General features: G+C 41.2%; 1 protein-coding gene across 2 annotated transcripts in view; it reads right to left on the reverse strand.

Annotated features, from left to right (window-relative positions):
* Positions 1 to 17090: 17090 nt before the first annotated feature.
* Positions 17091 to 20598, reverse strand: part of POLN (DNA polymerase nu) — a 93996-nt gene continuing 90488 nt past the window's right edge. For both annotated transcript variants that reach the window (XM_017820823.1, XM_017820824.1), the window contains one exon: positions 17091 to 18247. In XM_017820823.1, coding sequence (XP_017676312.1) covers positions 18179 to 18247 — 69 coding nt within the window. In that variant the 3' untranslated portion in view covers positions 17091 to 18178. The remainder of the gene's footprint in view (positions 18248 to 20598) is intronic.

A 20598-nucleotide genomic window follows, 5' to 3' on the forward strand; every position in this document is an offset into this window, starting at 1 on the left:
CCTGTCCAGCATAGGCAAACACCACTCCTTCCTACTTCCATTGATAAATAGGAAAATCTTTGTGCATCTCATGCATGTCCTTGGATTATATTTCCATGCTGTTCCAGCTCATACGAACACATTCAGAAGTGTAAATGTTCTTGGAGCTCCTTACAGTACCTGTAGAGCCAGCCCTGGGCACTGCACTGCTGGCACTGCCCTGCCTGGCCCTGGCCACTGAGGCAGCCCTATGCCTGGTGACCAGGGCCTCCATATGCTGCTTGAGCACTCACCCAAAATCCCACCTGAGATCCAAGGTAGCTCTGAGGAGCATCCCATTGAAGCAGAGTTCAAAACAAAACTATTATTGAGGAGGATACTTTTGTGGTGGAGATGCATCTGAGGGGGTTCCCTGAGCCACACAAGTCCCTTTCTCTTCCCTACACCTGTGCAGTACCTTATGTAAAAAACAGCATAAATGGGCTGTTCCCTACTAGTTGTGTGTGAGACCTACAGGATGCTATTTCTGACCAACTCTGGAACATCTTTGTGAGGCAGAGAATCTCTGGCCTTCCATTTGGGGAGGGGAAATGAGGCTCCAGCCTTCAGTCCAATTAGATACAGCTGGAATAAACTGATAGCTGCTGAAATGGCCTCTGGGGATGTCTGTTCCTGAACAGCAGTTTCTGGAGGCAGTTATAAATGCTGCAGGAGGGCCCTGCCAGCCAGCTCAGGGACACCCAGGCAAGATCCCGCTGGCAACCTGGCTCTGGAGATCACCCAGGCAGCACCCCCAGCAAGGGCACTGGGGGCCATCCCCCTCCCAGGAGTGTGGGTTGAAGCTTTGGGATGTGCAGGGTTATCCGGTTGAACAGTCAGGCAGGGATGTGGAGCATAAGGTTAATGCCTTTGCCATGTGGATCCGGCCCCTGTCGATTCCCTCGGTGCAGACACCGATAGCAGTATCTCAGAGGAGTATGCAGTACACCTCTGGGACTGATAGCAAGTATTGTGGGATTTGGGGAGGTTCTGGGGAGAAACAGCTCGAAGTTCATGCGTGTGCACAAGCTTTAATTTATACCAGAGCTAAAAAAATCATCTCTACCCTAAAACTGCCTGAGTGAAATTACAGAAAAGTGGCAACAAAAGCTGTGTTGGTTTTAGAAGCTGGAGCGTGGGTGTGCTGTGTGCCTTAAAGTACTTCAATTAACTGCTAATTGGGCTCAGACTCTTCACCAACAGGCCATACATCCCTGTCCTGGTCTCTTTCACCCTTCTTGGTGACTTTCTCCTGATAAAAAAAATTCGAATTCATGGGGACAAGGACTTTGCCTCCATACCCAGTGTTTCCAGGCACATGGCTCATGCTGTGGATGAGACAGGACCTCGTGACCCCCTTCCCTGTTGCAGACTTCCCAGTACACCCACCGCTCACGTGCACTTTAATGCCTCCTAAAAAGCCAAAGCAAAGCAGCAACACAAGCCCCCCCCTCTGCTGCAGCCGTGGCCTCCCCTCAGGGGCTTGGTGCTCTCCCAAAGGAAGGGAAGGAGGTTGAGGCTGGAACCGGGAAGGGTGGCCCCCAGATCTAACAGCTGAGCACATCCAACCCACAAAACTGCTTTTATCTCAGCCAAACAGCCACAAAATGTTCCATCTGCCTACCTGTCTATCCAGCTATCTACCTTTGTCCATCCAACCCATCCGTCCTGTCCCACCTTTTGCCAAGAGACAGAGCTGTCTCCACAGAGGTTCCCACCGCTCTCCACCACAAGCCCACTGCTCTCCTGGACAGCTCCTTGCTGCTGGCTGGCTTTTGTCTGTCAGGCTGAGCAAAGGGTGCTGTGGCAAGATCTGGGGGCCTCTGGCTTTCCCCCAGTCTCCCCTGTGTCCCCACAGCTGCAGGGGTTGGGGTCATTTCATATCTAGGCTTCACCAGGAGTCATAAACTGGACCTCCCTTTGCTTATCTGAGCAGCAAGGGCTGACCAGCAGCAAGGAGGATTATGTGACCCTGTGCCTTATGATTGTGTCTTTTAGTTCAGGCTTAGGTGACTCTGAGTTTATCAGGTAGGGTATATTTGCGTAGTGAGGCACTTGTAGCAGTGCAAGCAGTGAGTGTGGTCCCCACAGTGGGACACGTGGTCTGGCCCTGTGGCTGGACACCCAGTCCTGCTGCTCCAGGCTGCAATTCTACTCCAGCAGTTGCTCCCCTTTACAAGCCACCCCACCACCACCTGCCAGTCTGACAGAAAGCTCTCACTTGTCTACTTAGTTACTGCCAGAGTCTCCTTGGAGTGCTCCTGAGGACATGCAGGAGTCACCCAGAAGTTTCCTTCACCTCTCTGGAGTCTTTCTGCTACATTTCTCTCTCTACTCCCTTAAGCATCTCTCTGGTTCACAACACTCCCTCTGCCCCCCCCCACCTCTGTTACACAAATGTTAGATACCATAATTACCATCTCTTCCATTTTAACAAATAGAAAAAACTCATGAGGGTGAAGGTGTCCTGTCCCAAAGATTATTTTTTATTGCAGCTCTTTACAACACTACTGGCCAAAGAAGCAAAGCAAACCAGCTTCTTTTTACTGCCCCATTATCTCAAGATATGATTACACTCCCCTGGGAAGCAAACACCTCAAGGAGAGCTTCTTTTTGGAATGGACTCCTCATCAAGGAGGGTGAGGCACCACAGGAGGTTTGCTTGTCTCCCCAAAGTCCTGACAACCCCTGGTTTGGCACAGTGCTTCTGTGTAATTGCCAGGATGCATTCAGGCCCTGGCAGTTCTTGCCACCAAAGCTTTCCAGGTTGATATTCCTACAAGATGAAATCTGTAGACTTATCAGCTCTGCCAACAGCAATTGCATATAAAATGTTGGAATATGAACTATTAGTATGGGGAGAAAATGGCCATATTTATGGTCATTTGTGATAATACAATTTCTTATGAAATTTGTCAAATTTGTCAGGAAATTAACCTATTAATTTCTTTGTGGTAGATTTTCATTATTTTCTGTGCTTGACTGCATTTGCAAAGTCAATAAAGTAAAATTTAGCACCTGATGTCAGTTACAACAGAAGAGGGATGAGCTTTGTAGAGAGATAAATCTTCTCATCTGGATGTCAAAGGCAGGGTCAGATGAATCACTCTTCAGAAGTGTTCATTTCTCTCCATTAATGACCAGTCCAAGGTGTGTCTAGACTGGCCCAGCAGTAGATGTCTATCCTAGAAATACCTAAGGTGAGATAAATCCTAACATGATGCCTCTGTAGAGAAGCTTAATTGTACCAGAGAACTCAGGGAAGCTGAAGGACAAATTATCGTTTTTTTCAGCAAAAATTCATTGGGGCTTTAAAGGTAAGTGGTTTTATTCAATCCCCGAAGCTTAAAGACCTAACAGGGAACTATGTTCCTGGTTGTTAAAGAATCAAAGGTTTGATGCTATGGTAAAGACAAATTACTTGCAAAAGCTCAGGTGGTCATTAGTCAGGTCCAGCTGCATTGGTTAGCTGCACTGTGGTTCCATCTACTAGAGAGAAGTGTGAAAATCAGTTATTCACCCCTAGTACTTATATTACATTTATATTACTTATATTTTTTTTTAACCTAAACAGGAAAGAACTGATAGAGTAGGAAAAGAATAAACAGCTGCTCTGTGTTTCTCTGCAGAGAGATAAGTGGGATGGAAGAAAGGAACACTACAGCAAATTGAATTATCTTTCGTTTCTCTTTATTTGTTTTATGTTGTCACTCATATTTTATCTCACAGCAACACTAAATAATAGCCATTAAAAATCAAGATAATTCTTTCAATTCCACTGTTTAGGGACCACTTTGGTTTACATCTGGTGGATTTCTCAGTAAAAACAGAAGCTCCTACAGCCTTCTAAGCTGAAGAGATCTTGTTTCTCAAGAACAGGGAAGAATGGTCTGTGTGATGAGACAGGTTTCCATTAATAACTTTTTTGTGTTTTTTTCTTTGTGGAAAGGTAAAGAAAACAAAGAAAAAAGTAGATACTTAAGTCTTACAGGTTGTGACTTCTTTAGGAACATGTTAAGGAACAGAAGAAAATCTAGAAGTCAGTGGACCATTTAAAACCCTGTAAGTAATGTGCACTAGGAAGACATTTGGGCAGAGCATCAAGGGGAAGAGGATTCAGTATTGGACCAGGACCCACAAAGTGGAAGGATGGATCCTACCCCCACCTGGGAAAGCATGTTCTCACCAAAGCATCAAAGAGTGTTTGAAGGAGGGATGAGTAAACAGTTACAAATGCTTGTTCTTGGCCTTTTCCAAGCATGATGTCCCATCAGTGATGAGCCTCTCTACCTGCTTTTAAAGCAAGGGGGGTCTCAAAGCTATTAGAGAGTCATTAGAAAGGGAAGGTCAAACCTTCAAACCCAAACAGATCACACCAGAAAATGAATTTAGGATTGGATGCCCTCTTCAGATACTGATTTTCTTCTTTTTATTTTTTTTCATGGATGTAGAGGAGCTGAGCAATCCAAGAGGTGTTTGTAGGGTTTAGGCTGCTTTGGTCTGACAAAAGCCCTGTGCCTGGTATAGCTACCTCGTGCTGCATGTAAAAACTGCACAAATAGCTAAATTTTTACTCCATCTCCGAAGGTGGGTGAGAGTCTCCAAAACCAGGAGACTTTGTGCCAAGGCTCTGAGAGCTGAACACATGGTGTGTGCGAGGGGAGCAGGGTCAGGTCTGCCACTGTGGATGCCCTGAGGCAAACGGTCTCCAGCTGACACTGTGGGCATATCCCATGGTGAATATACACAGAGACAACTGGATGATAGAGAAGCAGCTCTTCCTTTCATTTTAGTGCAGTATAGCCAGCAAAACATCACCTGAAATAACTTTGAGGTTAACACGGGAAAAAAAAAAACAGACTGTGCTTCTACTTCACATTGCAAAGATTAGCTTTCTGTTCAAAATATTCTCTTAATGCAAGAAAAGCATTATTGCTAGCCTGCATGTATGTCAGTTCATATCAAAACTCATAAATACATATGTATTTCTGTAATGTAGCTAACTTTTTTTTCTCTTATGAATGTACAGATGTATATTATACACCTACCTCTTCCACTGAGTCCACTGTAAGAAATAACCCAACTGGAGATACATCTTTTGCACTGCCAAATGTGATAAATGGGGTTCAAATGGCAGGGAAAATTATACTGACCTACCCCTATCTCCATTCCCATTAAGTTTTGTAGATGTTATACACAGAAGAAAAAAAAGTAGCTCTGTTCGTCAGATTCTGTTTCAGATAATGTTAGGTTTGGATGTCAGTGTCCTGGGAAGGGTAGGAGCTGAAAATAGGGTGAGAAAATGAAAAAAAAAAAAAAAAAGAAAAAAAAAGGAAAGGAGAAACACCCCCCACCACCACTGACAACTAGTTTCTACAAATACAGTAGTGTGAAAACTTTCCAGTAGCTGTTCTGTAACTTTGGTTCCCAGACAGCAAAAATTTGTATGGCTGGCACTTGGGCACATTAAACTGCAGCAAAAATGTCCTTGATAGCCTATTAAATTTTCACAAGGCTGAGGTGTTTCTCACCGACACTAGGTTTGAACTTTTTATCACTGCAGTTTTAGTCTCCTAAATCTGAATTAACACGCCTATGATTATCACACACCATCTCCTTCAACCTGGCCCTGGGGAGGAGGACTGCAATTCCCCCTTGTGCTTCAGGTCTACTGCAGTGTTTAGAACCGTTATTTGAGATTTTGGGCATTCTGGCAAGACTCCCTCCCTGTGACTTGCAGAAATACTGCATTTAGTGAAGGCAGATGCTGGTTTTTCACGCTCTTTTTAACAGAAACACAGTAGATTTTGATATGAATAGTAATGCTCTCTAGAAATACAAAGGACATGATTCAGCTGGCTAAACATGAGGATGTAGTATCATTTGAGACACCTGTGTTTAGATGACTTGAAGTGAGCCCAGCCAGGCTGTGAGCATTGCTTTGGGAGACCTGACAAGCTGGAGAGGCAAACAGTATTGTTGTCTTCTCCCTTACTCTCATGATGAGTCATTTAGGTTTATTATATGCTCTGTTTGCGTGGCAAATGTGAACAAGTCACATAGATAACTTGAGCACTTGCAAGTTATGTAGGCTACAAAAATAAATATTTTTTCCCCCTCTGGGACTGTTTGTCTTCCTAGACTCTGAACATCTGAGAAGCACAGCTCAATCACATGTCTATCCAGTATTTCTATAGTAGCCTTTTCATTAATATCAGTGTCATGACACCTCTAGTCCTAGGAATGTGCCATGCCTGTGCCTAATTAAAAAAAAAAAAAAAAAAAAGATAGCTTTCAATAGGACAAGTAATAGTGAAATGAGCAGGGTACATGATAAAACAGTTCCTTTGTCATTCACTTAAGCAAAAGTAATCAAAACACTTCACTGTGCTAATAAACTGCAAAATTATTCATTGAGATGGCTTGTTCCTTCATCATGTCATAGCCTCAAAGGATTTGTCACCAGAGCTTCCGCACAGATTTTCAGTATTTTTTGCATATGTAAAGAAGTCTTAAGGGAAAACAGCACAGAAGCTCAGGCCCTACAAAAGGCCATGTCAGATGCGTAAGAGCTGTGAACTTAATATACTTCGAGCATGCTAATATAGAATAATGTATCTAAGTGTGTCTTGTTTTCCTTCCTGTACTAAAAAAACGCGTTCTTAGGGAACTATTTTTAAAAGTTGTGTGTTTAAACTAAAGACATATTTTTTCACTGATGTGCAATAGCCAATACTCCCTGTATGTAAACAGCTACATGTAGAATTGGAGGCTGCAAAGCTCATTCTTTAAGCATTTGGGTGGCAGGCCAGAGGCTGCAGAGCTTTGCTTGCGTTGTATGTTATTGTATAAAATCTATGTTAGGTGAAACATGAGGTTGACATAAGGGACAATGTTCAAGATTGTTTCTTTGTTCCCCTTCCTCTAAATTAAAGAATGTTACATCTGTTTACATTCACTCTGTCACTAATGAGTTCAATAAAGGTTGTGTGATTTCCATGCCGCGGAGTTGATGAAGTCAAGTTCAAGCCACTGACACTGGTGCATCTTGCTCTGAACAAGATGCTCTAAACCACGGTGGTTGTAGCTGCAACGTGGCCTTCAGTGTGCAGGTCCCAAACATGGAGTGGGGTTACCTCTGCCCATTGCATGCATTTTAAGAGATAGGTCAGAGTATCTTTGCCCCTCTTCCCCCTTTTCCTTCAGGAATACCCACTGAGTGAGACTTTAAAGGAATTCCCCCGGGGTCCATGAATCTGCAGGAGATGTTCCTGCAGAGCTTCCCACAGGACCTTCACTGGAGTAGTTACTTCCCAAATGGCTTCTGCAGCCCACGATGTGCTCCCTGCTGTTCCAACACCACTGAGCTACCCAAAGTGTACTAAGAGGGAATCCTTGTTATGGGCATGGAAGCATTTGCTGAAATTCAATATAGTAACTTTTTGGTCAGTTTATTGGGACATGAAGTTCTTGGAAGTGAAGTACCTATCAGTGTTATTTTCCTGGCAAAATGTTTTAATCAAGGAAAGCCATTTATATGCTACTTAATTATTATTTCTGGGAGTGCTGCTAGAGTTAGACATTTAACTTGTAAACCTCAAGCATTTTGTCTTTTCTGCTCAGTTTAATAAAACTTATAATGACTTCTACCCACAAACCATCCCAATTATTACAAGCCCAGGTCTTCAAATGGATTGGTTCAATTTAGTTTATGAACAGATAAAGAACCTGTGTGGCTCTGGCACTGGAGTCCTTTAGGGTGGATCATCAAAGGCCACATTCAGAGCAGGTGACTCAAAACCAGTCTCTACAGACAAGGCATGTCAGAGTCTAAGGAAAACAGGATAGGAAATATTTTCCTATGAAATCTGTTTAATACAGCCTACCTTGGTAATGGCTTCTTGCTTGTGTCCTCACTGCCATCACTGCCAGATGCTGCTCATACACAGCCCTGTGCCACACCCTGATGGAACAAGAGGACCACTGATCATTCCACATGGAATTGATCTGAAAACCTTGGTTCTCTGTAAGCAAAAATTGAGATCTATCCCAGCCCACACTGAAGAGGAATGGCCTTTAAGCAATAAGTTGTCTGGAAGGGTAGTGGTATGACCTGATGGCTCAGATGAAATTTTAAACAACCTTAGGCGAGAAATCATGATGGACTTCAGGATACACACTGGGAGGGCTGCTCTGAATTGTGGTTCTTCTCTAAATCTCTTGCAGGTGCTAAAACTACAAAGCAGGCCTGAGACTTTGGATCCCTGCAGTGATGTCTAAGTTCAGTTATCGGTAGCAAAGGGTTCAAAACTTTCCTGCTGCTTAACTGTAGGAAGCAGAAAGACAGAGGTTTCTTTATAGCATCTCCATGCTTTTTGAGTTGAGTCTTTTCCATGCAGGTTTCCTTTAGGCTCTGTTTTATCCATTGAATTCTGTCATATCACTAGTCTTTGGGGAAGGGAACCCACATTTTTCAACTGCATATCAAGAAGGGTTTTCAAAACTGACTTTTAGTCCAATAGTTTTATGAACTGGGCAATATGATGGTTTGCTTCCCCATTTCTGCAAGGCAGGAAAAGGAAATATCTGAAGATTAAACACTTGACCTACAATGTGAGGTTCATGTAGGCAGTAAAAGGATTTCAATTCCTCAATTTCCTCCCTATGACTAATGTGTTTAACTGCACCACAAACAGGACAATGCTTTAAGCTGCCAGACTGGGAAATAAAAAAAGCAACACAAGTATAAAAAGAGACTTTGCTGTTCCTGAGAAATGAATGTCCTTGGACTAAGAAGTAAAAAATGTCTTTGGCAACTGTTAGGTACAGAAGTATCAATGAGGAAAAAAAAAAGCAGGAGGTAGAGTAAAATGGGGAGTGAATAACACCTGCTGCTAAGATAATTTATTGAAATAATTGAAATATAAGTAAACTAGAAAAGAATTTTAAGGCCAAGAGATCCCACAAAAATAGCTTAAGTGCTCATTCTTAAGTCAGATGATGGAGGGGAAGCAGGGACAAGAAAGTACACTCCTGTCTCTGTACCATTAGTGTGGAGCATGAAGAAGGACATGGAGGATCCATAATGCAGGAACGATGAAAAAAGTGAAAAGCCTTCCAGCCCAAGGGCAAAAGGTGGGCATTTCACTGGAATGTACCTATGGGCAATGGCACAACAGAGAGTTTGTTCTACTTTATTCTGGTTTACACACAAAGACATGTTTAGAACCATGAATCATTTCCCAGATTGGAGACTGGCTGCAGAGTCCAGGCTTTTCTGTGGGATGCAGTAACTTGGACAGTTATGAACAGTTGTGTTCTTTTCTGTTTTTTTTTTTTATTTCTTTTGTCTCTCTATCTCTGGCAGAGCAAATATTGATTAGTTCATATGCAGTGGCCAACCCCATGAGGGAGCACAGAAAGCTCCTCAGCAGAACATCCTGTAATCAGATGATTCATGCATTCCTGTGAGTGATGGATGTTGAAAGCCTTTCAGCGAGAAAAGTTTCCTACACTTTGTAGATAAAGGGACAGGAGCAGCAGCAACAGCCATTGCTCTGACTGCCTTTTGAAGGAAGAAACTGCCTTGTCAGTGTTAGAAGGAAAAGCCATGGATATCAGTCGCAAGGACGTGAATCCCCGAAGTTGGCACTTAAATCCCAGAGGGGCAGAATCAATCTCTTCCCTGTATACAGTTTTTTTTGAGCAGGCTACTTGGATATTCAGAGGGCTGGAAAACAAGGGATAGATCTTGGGCGTTTTATGGAGTGATGAGTGTATATCTGATCCTAAAAACGCTGTGTGACACTAACAGTCTGCCAGCTCCTGCTGCTTCTGTCAGTAATCCTGATACTAACAGCTGATAAAATGAGGGGTCAGTAGTTCATTTGACCCAAGCTGGACTTCTAAATAAGCAAAGATAAATTGCCCAGCTCAGTAGGTCATTCCTCCCTGCGTGGCAAGGATGGACACGCCAAATGCATGAGCAGGAAATGGAGCGCTGGGGCTGGGGTGGGCTGGGATACACAAACACACTGTATGGCCAACCCCAGAGGTGTGAGATGCACTGTACTGCACACAAAAGCTAATGCATTCCAGATTGAGCCTGTCAAGTGCTGATGGCTTTCAAAGGATCCATCCTTACACTCACCTTTGAGTAAGTCACAGATGTGTGGTTTTGCTCTTTCCATGCTCCCAAATGAACTGATAGCAATAGTTAGAATAGAGTCTTCAGACAGGAAAAAAAAATCAGTGTTTCTGGCTGAAAAAAAAAAAATCAACATGTAGATGTCTCACAGTGATGAGTTCTGCTAGGTGCACCACAAGAAGTATTTGGTATTATGAGCCTTTTGGCCCATTTTGTGATTTGAGCTTGCAGGTTGCAGAGGTATGTTTTCCTGAAAACTGAAGCAGAGGCAAAAGTAATTGCTAAAGTCAAAACTGTGTACCTTAATCATAGTAGGATACATGGAAATTATATTTTAAGAAATTCAACTGTTGCCCAACATCAAAACCCAGCAATTTCTATTGGAAGGCTGATGACCACAGACTTTACTCCCCGCCCAGTCTTAAGGAGCTGCCTGCAAATCAACCTGGGAATAGTGTTTTCTGTCTTTATGACTTACTGATCTTGTAACTTGTTTCAGGGAAAAGACCCTTATTTGTATGTTACTGTGTTTAAGCAATGGTGGAGTTATGTGTATGTTATATACAATACATTCATATGTTACATATAAAAAGGGTGACATGGGTAAGAGAATGTGTCAAAACCTCCACCAGTTGAACAGCAAATGATGTGCAAAGATACAGATAAACATTTCCAGAGCCAATGTACCTGGGAGTTTCACCTCACCCAGCTGAAGGTGCCTCCTTGAGACTTGCGGAGGGGACTCTTGTCACCAGTCCTCAGCCAGTGATCACCCACCCTGTCCAAGAGCTTTTTCATCAAGATATGCCCCATTTCAAAGTTCCTAATAAAGCTTGCTGAGCAACACACTGATGCAGTAATTTCTGTAACACGTTATCCATAAGGAATTGGCAGTGAACAGCCATTGGCATGTAAGGACATGTGTGGGGAGGAAGGAAATCAACAAAGAGAAGTCTGGAGAGATTGAACACTACTATTTTTTGCTTGACCAAACTATGAAGATCCTTTAAAGAGCAAGGGTGGGTCAGAAGAAAACTCTTAACTGTTTTTTTTCAGTATGAAGAAAAATCCATCTGCACTAGTTGAGACAGACTCCATCAGAAAACTCCAGTTTCTCCATCCTAGTAAAACTCTAGTGATTAAAAAACATCATTATGGACTCTTTCCCGAAGGCAAGTTAGAACGTGGCACTGTCATCCAGGCCAACTGCAGAACTGGACCGGGTGGGATTCTAGCTAGGAATGACTCGGGAGGAAAGCAGGGTGCTTCATGTCTGTTATTGGCGGCTCCTAAGAATCCCAGGATAATTCAGGTTGGTAAGGATCTCGGCAGTCTTCTATCCCCAGCTGAAAGCAAGGCCTTCAAGGAGATGTATGGCTGGGATCTTTATTTCTTCTCGCATAGCACAGAGTCTGTCCAGAACGAGCAGCACACGCTGTACTGGAACCACCATCATTCCGCATTAGGGATGTAAACTGAGGGCCCCATTTGCTGCCATCGTTGCAGAGCCAATGGCACCTTTTCTGTTGCTGTATGTACTGTGCTCAAGGCCTTGACTCCAGAACTAGGGCTGGAGTGGATCCCAATGGGCTGCTCAGCCTGTGTCCCTGGCCTGAAGCAGGATCAATGAAGCAAAAGTATATTGTGACACGTATTTGTCAGTCCTGATCTAGAAATGCGTAGCAGTAAACATCTGAAAGCTCTGTTCAAGTCCATTCAAATGCTTCACTGTCACTAGCATCCTTTTGAAAGACTTGCTTAACAACTTCCCTAGTTATACCTTGCTGAAATGTCATCATCATCATGGCTGGGCTTTGCGAATGAAGATTTGGGGAAGGGTCTCCACCCACGTTTGTTACAAGTGTGCTGGTGGCTAAAAAGGCCAATACGAGACAGGCACGTCCGGTTGCAAAAGGCACAGCAGACAGACTTGCTGAAATGTAAGCCCCTCTTTTCTCTTCTACCTCCAGAGGACCTGTAGAGCAGTTCATTGCCATCTTTATGATAGCCCATCTCGTACTGGATGACTGCGTTTAGATCTCCTGTCTTCTCAAGGTCAAATGACTTAAACTCTTGGAGCCTTTCCTCACAGGTGATATTCTCTGTAGCTCTGATCATTCTTGTTGCTCTCCTATGGCTTCCTGTTGCTCCACCTACTTTCTGAAATGCAGTTCTGAAAACTGGGCAGAGCATTCAACCGAGCCCTTGCTGGGGCTGAAGTGAGTGGAGGAATTGGTTATACCCCTCTTGATCGCTATACAAACACCTAGAAATCCCCTGGTCTTTCTCTGAAATTGATACCTAACGAGCTGTTCCCTACATTTTGGGAAATATGTTGCCTACATTTGGGTAGCTAACTGGTTTTGCTTTTGCATGAAGCTTTGCACTTATCCTCGCTGAATCGCTTCTTTTTATTAATCTTATACTATTATTCCACCATGTTAAAATCCTTTTGAATTATAAACCTGTTGGCCAGGAGGATTTAATGCAAGATTTCAATTCTACAAAAGCAGTATAAACAGGAATCAAGAGCTTCTAGGAAAGAAAGATATGACTAATTATCAGAAAAATATTTGGTTTATTGTGCAATTATAGATGTCTGCCCAGACTGGAGGGGTAGGATGAATTAAAGACATGATTACCAACCTGATTACCAGGGAATGGAAGGCATTAAGGGATATGGATAATGCCAGGAGAAGGTTAAAGTTTAGGTCACATATGAGAAGAAGTGAAAGGACTAGAAAAAAATTCTACTCCAAAAGAAAAATCAAATGCATAACAAGCCATAGTATCAGAAGCAGGAAACACAGCCAGAGAATTTGACTAAAGCCCAACATTTACAACACTTTTTTAACCTCATCTGTGACCCACAGAGGCCCCAAGGGAAAATGTTGACTTCTCCCAGCTCATGTGTTACAAAAGCTCATTATATTTAAAGGAAAACCTCCCTGGGAAGCTTATTTAATTTAACATCACGGTTCAAGTGAATGGATGGGAAGATAAACAGAGATGGGGATTGCTGGCAGGCAAGTAGGGTGGCCCAGCTTTCAAACTGCTGCAGAATTTATTCACTGTTAAAAAATTAAGTTCTTACAGGTGTCCTTCACATGCAGTTTGGAGTCAATCATCAGTCTCAGCTGGCTTTGGGGCATAACTTGGAGTTAAAAAGAGAAGGAAAAAAAATTCTGGCAGAAGTCCTGAGGACACTTGTCTTCTTCACCTAACCAGATACCAATAAGGCTTTTAGGATAAATCAGCAATTAACTAATTTCTGGACTCAGCTGGATGTGGACTAATGGATCAGTGCAAAGAGGCCAAGGTAACCCAGGGAGATATTTAATTTTGTCTCAGTCAATTCTGTGCAGAAAGGCAGTGTAGCAGGCAGCAGCCACTCGTGGGGAGGATGGAGGTTGATTCTCAGGAGTCTCTAAGTACAGTTCTCTGCTTAACACACAAATTGGGAAATGGGATTGTAATCTGATGCATGACACTTTTGAATAATTAGATGTGAGAAATTCAGCATGCACAACAGATGAAGCTGCCAAAAAATGAAGGGGGAAAAAAACTCGGAGAATTTCCACAGTCCATTTTTGATAACATGGAAAAATATAGTTAGCCAGAAAACAGTCTCCAAAATGCCATAAATGCACAGATTTCATGCCACATGGTAGAAGGAAGTGAACAGAGGGCACAAAGGTTAGAGGTAGAAAGACAAGCAGCTCTTTTTCTTTAACTTGTGGACAATTAATAGTGAGAGTTCTACTACCAATAATAACATTATCTATGAAGTGCAGGGGAAAGGTTGAGAGTGGATTAAATTATCAGTGCAGACAGAAAAAGCTGAGGAAGAAAGAAGCTAAAATTTGTCCAACTAATTAGCCTTGAATGGAGAAGGTGACATGGAAAAATGCACCAAAAGTGTGTGAACGCTGGCTGGAAGCTGGATGTCCAAAACACAAGCAGAGAGGATAACAAATTGCCTGGACTTAAGGTAGATAATAAAGACACACTTGGTAACACAAGAGGGTCTTACAAAAACGGGTGGCAGACGTGCACTGGTCTCAAGAGAACCAGCTGACAGCGGCTGTTGTTTCCAGTAGAGATGAGCTGACCAGGCTGGGGACGTTTCCCAGGAAGGCAAAGAACAGGACATGATTGAAATTTATTTTAAACCCCAGAAATGCACTCTCTACTAAAACTATTGCAGAATGGCAGAAAGAACGGATTCCATTCCACTCCCTGAATGTTTCTGACAACCTGCTAATACCAAAAGGAAGTATGCCAGCCAAAAGTGAGCCTGTGAGCCAGAGAACGTAGTAAATGCTGGCAAGGAATGAGGCAATACAGGTGGGAAGGAGGAATGAAATCCCAAAACATTTCTGGGGCTTCTTCTGGTATGGCACTATATACTTCAATGTGGTGCAGCAGAATATTTGAAGGGAATGTCTGGTTTGTCTTCCATCCGGATGACTGCTGATACGCCTTGTCCAACTGAGGAATGACATAAAACAAAACTTCAGGTTAGATGAGACTTCAGGAGGTCTCTAGTCCAACTTCCTGCTCAAAGTAGAGTGAGTTGTGAGGTCAAAACCAGGTTACTCAGGGATTTGTCCAGACTGGTCTTCTAATGGTGAAGTGAGAGATGTTTTAGGCCATTGAGAAAATATATCAGGAAGCTACAATACAACCTTGAACCCATTCTGCGGCCTCCTTTTCAAATCAGATTAAACAGGAAATGAGAACAGGTTTTGACTCCCCAAACATGAAATAAGTTTACTTTTAAGGGCCCTTTCTCAATCATTACCATGAAGAGATGATGTCCTGGATGCTCTAGCAGATTCAATCTCTTAATCTAGTCTCAGGTTTGAAAAACAGACATTTTTTCCTCCTCATGTGTAAAATGTCTTGCTCACATAAAATCTGAGACCAGTGCTTGAGGTGTGGTTATTATCAAGTAGGACCAACATTCAAGATCAGTCATGCCATCCCACAGTGGTGTGTAGACATTGGAAGATTTGCAAGCAGGTAAGTATTGGCCATGTCATCCATGCAAACACCAGCAAAGAGCTGTGCTGTTCCATTTCCCCCAGACACTGAGTTTAAGTATGTTCAAATAGCCCTCCTCCACTACTCCACGTGGCAGATGAAGAGATTTACAGATGATCTAAGGGAACATTCAGGCCACAAAAGACACACCTGAAATTAAACCCAAAGACACAAATCAGTTCAAAAGGGGTTATTATTGTGTTCAGAGAATCAATTAATGAAATTTCTGCTCAGTACAACCAGTTATTTCCCTCTCCCCATCTAGTCTGAGATTTCCCATGTTCATTGATTAGTACTTTTGCAGGGTTTTGCAATTCAAACAGAAGTTTTGTTTCTTGCTCTCCCAGTACTTCAAGGGTTGTGAGAAAAACGGAATCATTCTAGAGATCAAGAGTTTTAACGATGGAAAAGGGCTCTTACGGTTGTTTCTGTTCAAGTCTAACCATGTCTTAAAGTCCCTTTCAGGCAGAACCAAAATAACCTGAAAAGGTGGTCTTTTATTATAATAAGGGTCTTGAGTTCTCTGGTGTGAAATTATTGTGCTGCCCAAAGGAATTCCTGGCAGTCATCACATACTGAGCTGTTTCACCTGCATTTATTTGGGAGGAAATCTGTGGTCAAGACTGGCCTTGCTTCCCTATAATAGCTCTTTAGATTCAGACCTTGCCTAAGGTTTGGAAAAACTGCTCTGCCCAGATTTTATAGTTACACATAGATCAGCACACAAGTGTGATAGAAGTGATGCCTTGTGCAGAGGACCTTGCTGGGAAATGATTGCAAACATTACTCTTTCTCAAGAGGAGAAGGTTTCTCAGTTTCTTTACTGGAGAATCAGGAACATTGGAAAGATATATTGAGTTCACAGTATGCATCCCGCAAGTTGTGGGGACACAAACTGCACCAAGTCTTGAGATCTTGGTCAGCAGCCATCCTCCAAAATTATGCCAGTTTGCCTTTTGTTCTCACACCAGTGCACGCAGAATGACCCCTCGGACACGTGTGAAAAAGTGGTGCCTTATTGCTTGGTCCTCCTCCTTTTGTTAGCTGACTCTTTGGAAATTTAAAACCATGAAGAAACTGTGACACAAGGAGAATAAAATATTAACTTTGCCTGCTGTATGACAGCCTCTACAAAGTGCACACGTCTGGGGAACTGTGACTGACAGTCTTTTGTGAAAGGTTGTGTTTGAAAATTTGTTCTGTATGGTGACCTCTGCATTTCTGTAGCTTCATATTTGAACAGATGTCAATTCGCACAAGTGGATCGAGGTTCTTTTTGTTCTTAAGCATGTTTTTGTTATTTGTTAGGCTGAAGGGTGTTCCTAGTGTTGTTCAGGAGTTGAAAACATACAACATCTAGTTTAAAAGTAGCCATCCTAAGAAAAATACACAAGGTGGAAATCAGCTGGGAATGTAGAAAAAAATGATGACTTCCTCCATACAGTGGGAAGGTCAGCAATGTAGCCTTAGAGGAACTGGGCTTAATTAGTACAGGCCTTCCGAAAACAGTAGGTCTTCAAGAGGAGTGGAACACATGAGACAGCAGAACAATTCACACTTGTTCAATGCCACTGCAAACACAGAAGGCTTGAAAATAGCAAAAAGCATTTTTTGCAGCCTCTTCTCTCTTGGAAAGGTGGAATCAGGCCCTCTGCTCACACAACCAGGCAAAGTGTCACAGCCACCCAGGCTGGACCCCCCAGCCAAGGAGCTGCCCCCCATTAATATGCAGAAGGTTCTGACTTCGCTTACATGATCACTGCCAATCTTATAACTATAAGAATCCATTTTTAGAAACGACTGATTCACTTCAGCTGACAGGTTATGTATGATTAATAAGCAACATAAGACAACAATGTTTAATAGTTTAATGCCTTTAAGTACAATGCAAAATTATTTAATTGTACAAATTAAAAATGCTGAAAAGTCTTTGTAATCATACATTTCTAAAATTTAAATTGTGTTACTTTGATAATTTGATGTCTAATGCTGAAACATACTGAACACCTCTTAAAAGTTTTGTGCTTGACTTCAACTTCTGAATAATTAGCAGTAGACTTTGAGGACAGCTTCATATTCCACAAGCATGGAGACAGAATTTGTAAAACAGTAATGTTATGAAACAAGCTCATTTAAAGAATAAACTCTACTGAAAACCAAATTATCAATAAAAAATCCAAACATTAGAGTAAAAGCCTGAATCCTTAGAAGCACAAGGCTAAATCCTAAAATTTATCTAGACAATATTTAGTATTACATAAGTAATAAAAGTAATAAATTAGGCAAAACTGTAATACTTCCTCTAAAGTATGCTGAGATTACAGTGTGCAAATTGAGTTTGAAATTAACTCAATTGACAACAATCTGGTTATTTTTATTGCATTTAGGCTTCTAGTTTTGTTTACTTGTTTTGCTCCAAAATTCTAGATAAAAATCAAGTTCATTTCCAAAGAACTCTCTTTCTAACTCTGGGGAACAGGACATTTAATATGTGATGAACACCAAGCATCTGCATTCTACTCACAAAATACAAAATAAGCTGAATACAACAGTTAAGCATTTGCTGATACAGTTCAAATAGTGCCAGTGTAGAAGTATTTTTACACAAGCACCTCACAAAATATTTAACAATAAAGTCTAAACATCCCTCTAACTCAAATATATTTGTGATGTTCCCAAAGGGTTAATATTGTCTTATTTCATTTCTTACATGTAGTAATTTAGCTCTGAACAAAAGCAGCTCCCCGCTGGTTACCTTGGCTAAAGGAAACACAATGAACTGGTAAAAACCAGTTTTATCTCACTGCTGTTGCCTAGGGCTACAGACAAAATGAAGTAAAAAAATTCACATGCAGAGTATTAGGTGCTTATGAAAGATCCAGCAGCGCTGTTGCCTAGTGATTCAGTGAGGAATCAGCACAGGCCAATGAGGTGTTCGGGTACTGAATAACATCCCCGATGGCTGCTTTACATCTCCTGCAATTCTGTCATACACCCCCATGATTTCCCAGTGGTGAGAATCACTTTCAAGGGAACCTGTCAGAATAAAAAAAAAATAAAAATAAACATTTAAACAAACAAACACATCACAAATAGCAAGATTACTATTTTTGCTTTTCCCTTTGGATGTTGATACTGCTCTAGATTACATACCTATCCATCATGCAATGTTCTTCATTTCTATTAATACTCAATCATTGCAACAATTTTGATTAAAATACCTTAACAATTAAGACTAACCTTTAGTTTTGAAATTGCAAATACATGTTACTGAATTGCAAGGAATATGCTAACGCAAAACTCATCTGATCATGCTTTTCAAAAGAGCTACAAAATCATCATAATGATTTTGATGTTTATCATCAGCAACTTTGTCAGTAATGCATAAAGATACTATGTTGTTTTTTTTTACCACCTACTTTTCAAATTCTGGGGTATTTTTATTGTTGCTTTGGTTTAATTTCAGTTTGTTTTGCAGTTCCTGGTGCTCTGGTACACAGTAAATTTGCTGACATGAAAGCTGCCTCATTAGCAAGGACTGTTTTGGAAAAAAAGCTACTTCAAAGATAAAGCATTCTTTACCTCAAAGAAGAAAAAGAGCTCTCTCCCTATTAAGACTGTATGTGTGCTCTACTTTAGTGACATTTTGTCTCCATATTAAAAAATAATATTCATATTAACAGAGCACATAACACATATTTAGTTAAAGTAAGTCTGCTGAAGGAAAGCAGGAGCATTTCACAAAAACCTTTTCATCTTCAGCATCTCTAATCCTTAAAGACATATTCTTACTGTATAGAAGGGTAAACAACATGAATAAAAATACAGACTTCTTTTTAAAAGATCACTCCCAATTTCTTCTCTGAGATCAAGCTGTTGGTATGTTATGTTATCTATCTGGCCTTTGTCATTGATCTCTTTGTATGTTCAGAGGAAGATGAAGTACCTTCATGATGCATGTAGTCTAGCGTGCTGTAGCAGTAAAAGTATGTCAGGACTCCTACAGTAATTTGCTCAGGAAAAGAAGACCAAACAAGGGTAATGAAATGTATCTCTCCGAATACTTCTCCTGCCTACTAAAAAGTCCTGATCTTTGAAACCCCCAGAGAGCCGCCTATTGTCCAAGAATGTTTCCTTTCACCTATTAAAACGTAGTTGGGGTTTTAATTTAAACAGAGAATTATTGTTCTGATAGGAATGGCATACTGAATCCATTTGCTAATGCATCGGGATGAATTTGTCAGTGTGTGACAGTAAAACACCTTAGACAGAGGGGAATAAGACTGTTTGTCCCATTCTGTCCACAGGACACCGAAACCTTCTGCCAGCTAATGGTTAGTCTGAAACATGTAACACGAAAATTATAGTCTGCACATGTAATTTTGAACATTCTCAGTAAGCACGTAAACATTTGTCTTTCTTAGAAACCTATTAAAGTGTTCGTATTTATATTTCATGGCCATGATTTCCTCAGGCAAAGTATGCATGTTGTTGCCTGTCAAAAAGCTACCAAAAAGTCTCCTAAGGAAGAACTATAGTGTTGCTATGAAATTTATGTCACCAATATTACCATATTTATTTTTATGAACTTTATAGCAGTGTGAGTGTAAATATATGCTTTTAATTACAATTAAAAATATTTAAATGTAGTATAGCTTGAAATTAAAGGTAATTAAAATATTTATGTGTAGTATACCTTGAAAAACACTCTTGCTTCTCTTTTTCTTTTGAGGAATTTGTAACAAAAGAAGCTAGGCAAACACAGGTGTACAATGTAATCAACCTATAGAAATGCAGTTTGTAAAGCTTGGGAGTGTTTTCTATCAAGCAACAAAAGCTGAGCAGTAGCCGAGGGTGAAGGGTACCAGTAGAGAGAGAAATGTAATTATTTTATAAAATAATTACAATTACATTCAATACATAGATAAAATAGCTATTTACTCAGCTATTTACTCATTTTTTACAGATGTTGGTCTGATAGATGATCCCCTCTACTTTGACCAGTGACCAAGGATTTCGTCTGCTTTGTCTGTTAGGCACCCACATGGAAACGTCAAATAGACCCCTTTTCTAAGTGAAAATTACTGAAGAAAGATCTTTTGCAATATTTTTTTCAACAGTAACAAATGCCTGGCACATCTAGAAAGCCTATTAAAGGGACATATTTTTCACTGTACCACACCCAACAGAAGTTTCACGGCAATGAATGAAATAGATTTTGAAATTACCATACTGCATTGCTAAGGCAGTCTCACTTTCCAAAAGGGAGGTTGACTTTCTTTCAGTTATTTTCCCTTAGAATTGTTATAGTAATTTTAAAAAGCAATTACCCACAAATATGAAAATGAAACAATTGAAGTGGAAGGCAAAATAGTTTTTGCTAGATT

This window comes from Lepidothrix coronata, unplaced genomic scaffold (genome assembly GCF_001604755.1).
Source record: "Lepidothrix coronata isolate B3197 unplaced genomic scaffold, Lepidothrix_coronata-1.0 Scaffold85, whole genome shotgun sequence".
Classification (NCBI taxonomy): domain Eukaryota; kingdom Metazoa; phylum Chordata; class Aves; order Passeriformes; family Pipridae; genus Lepidothrix; species Lepidothrix coronata.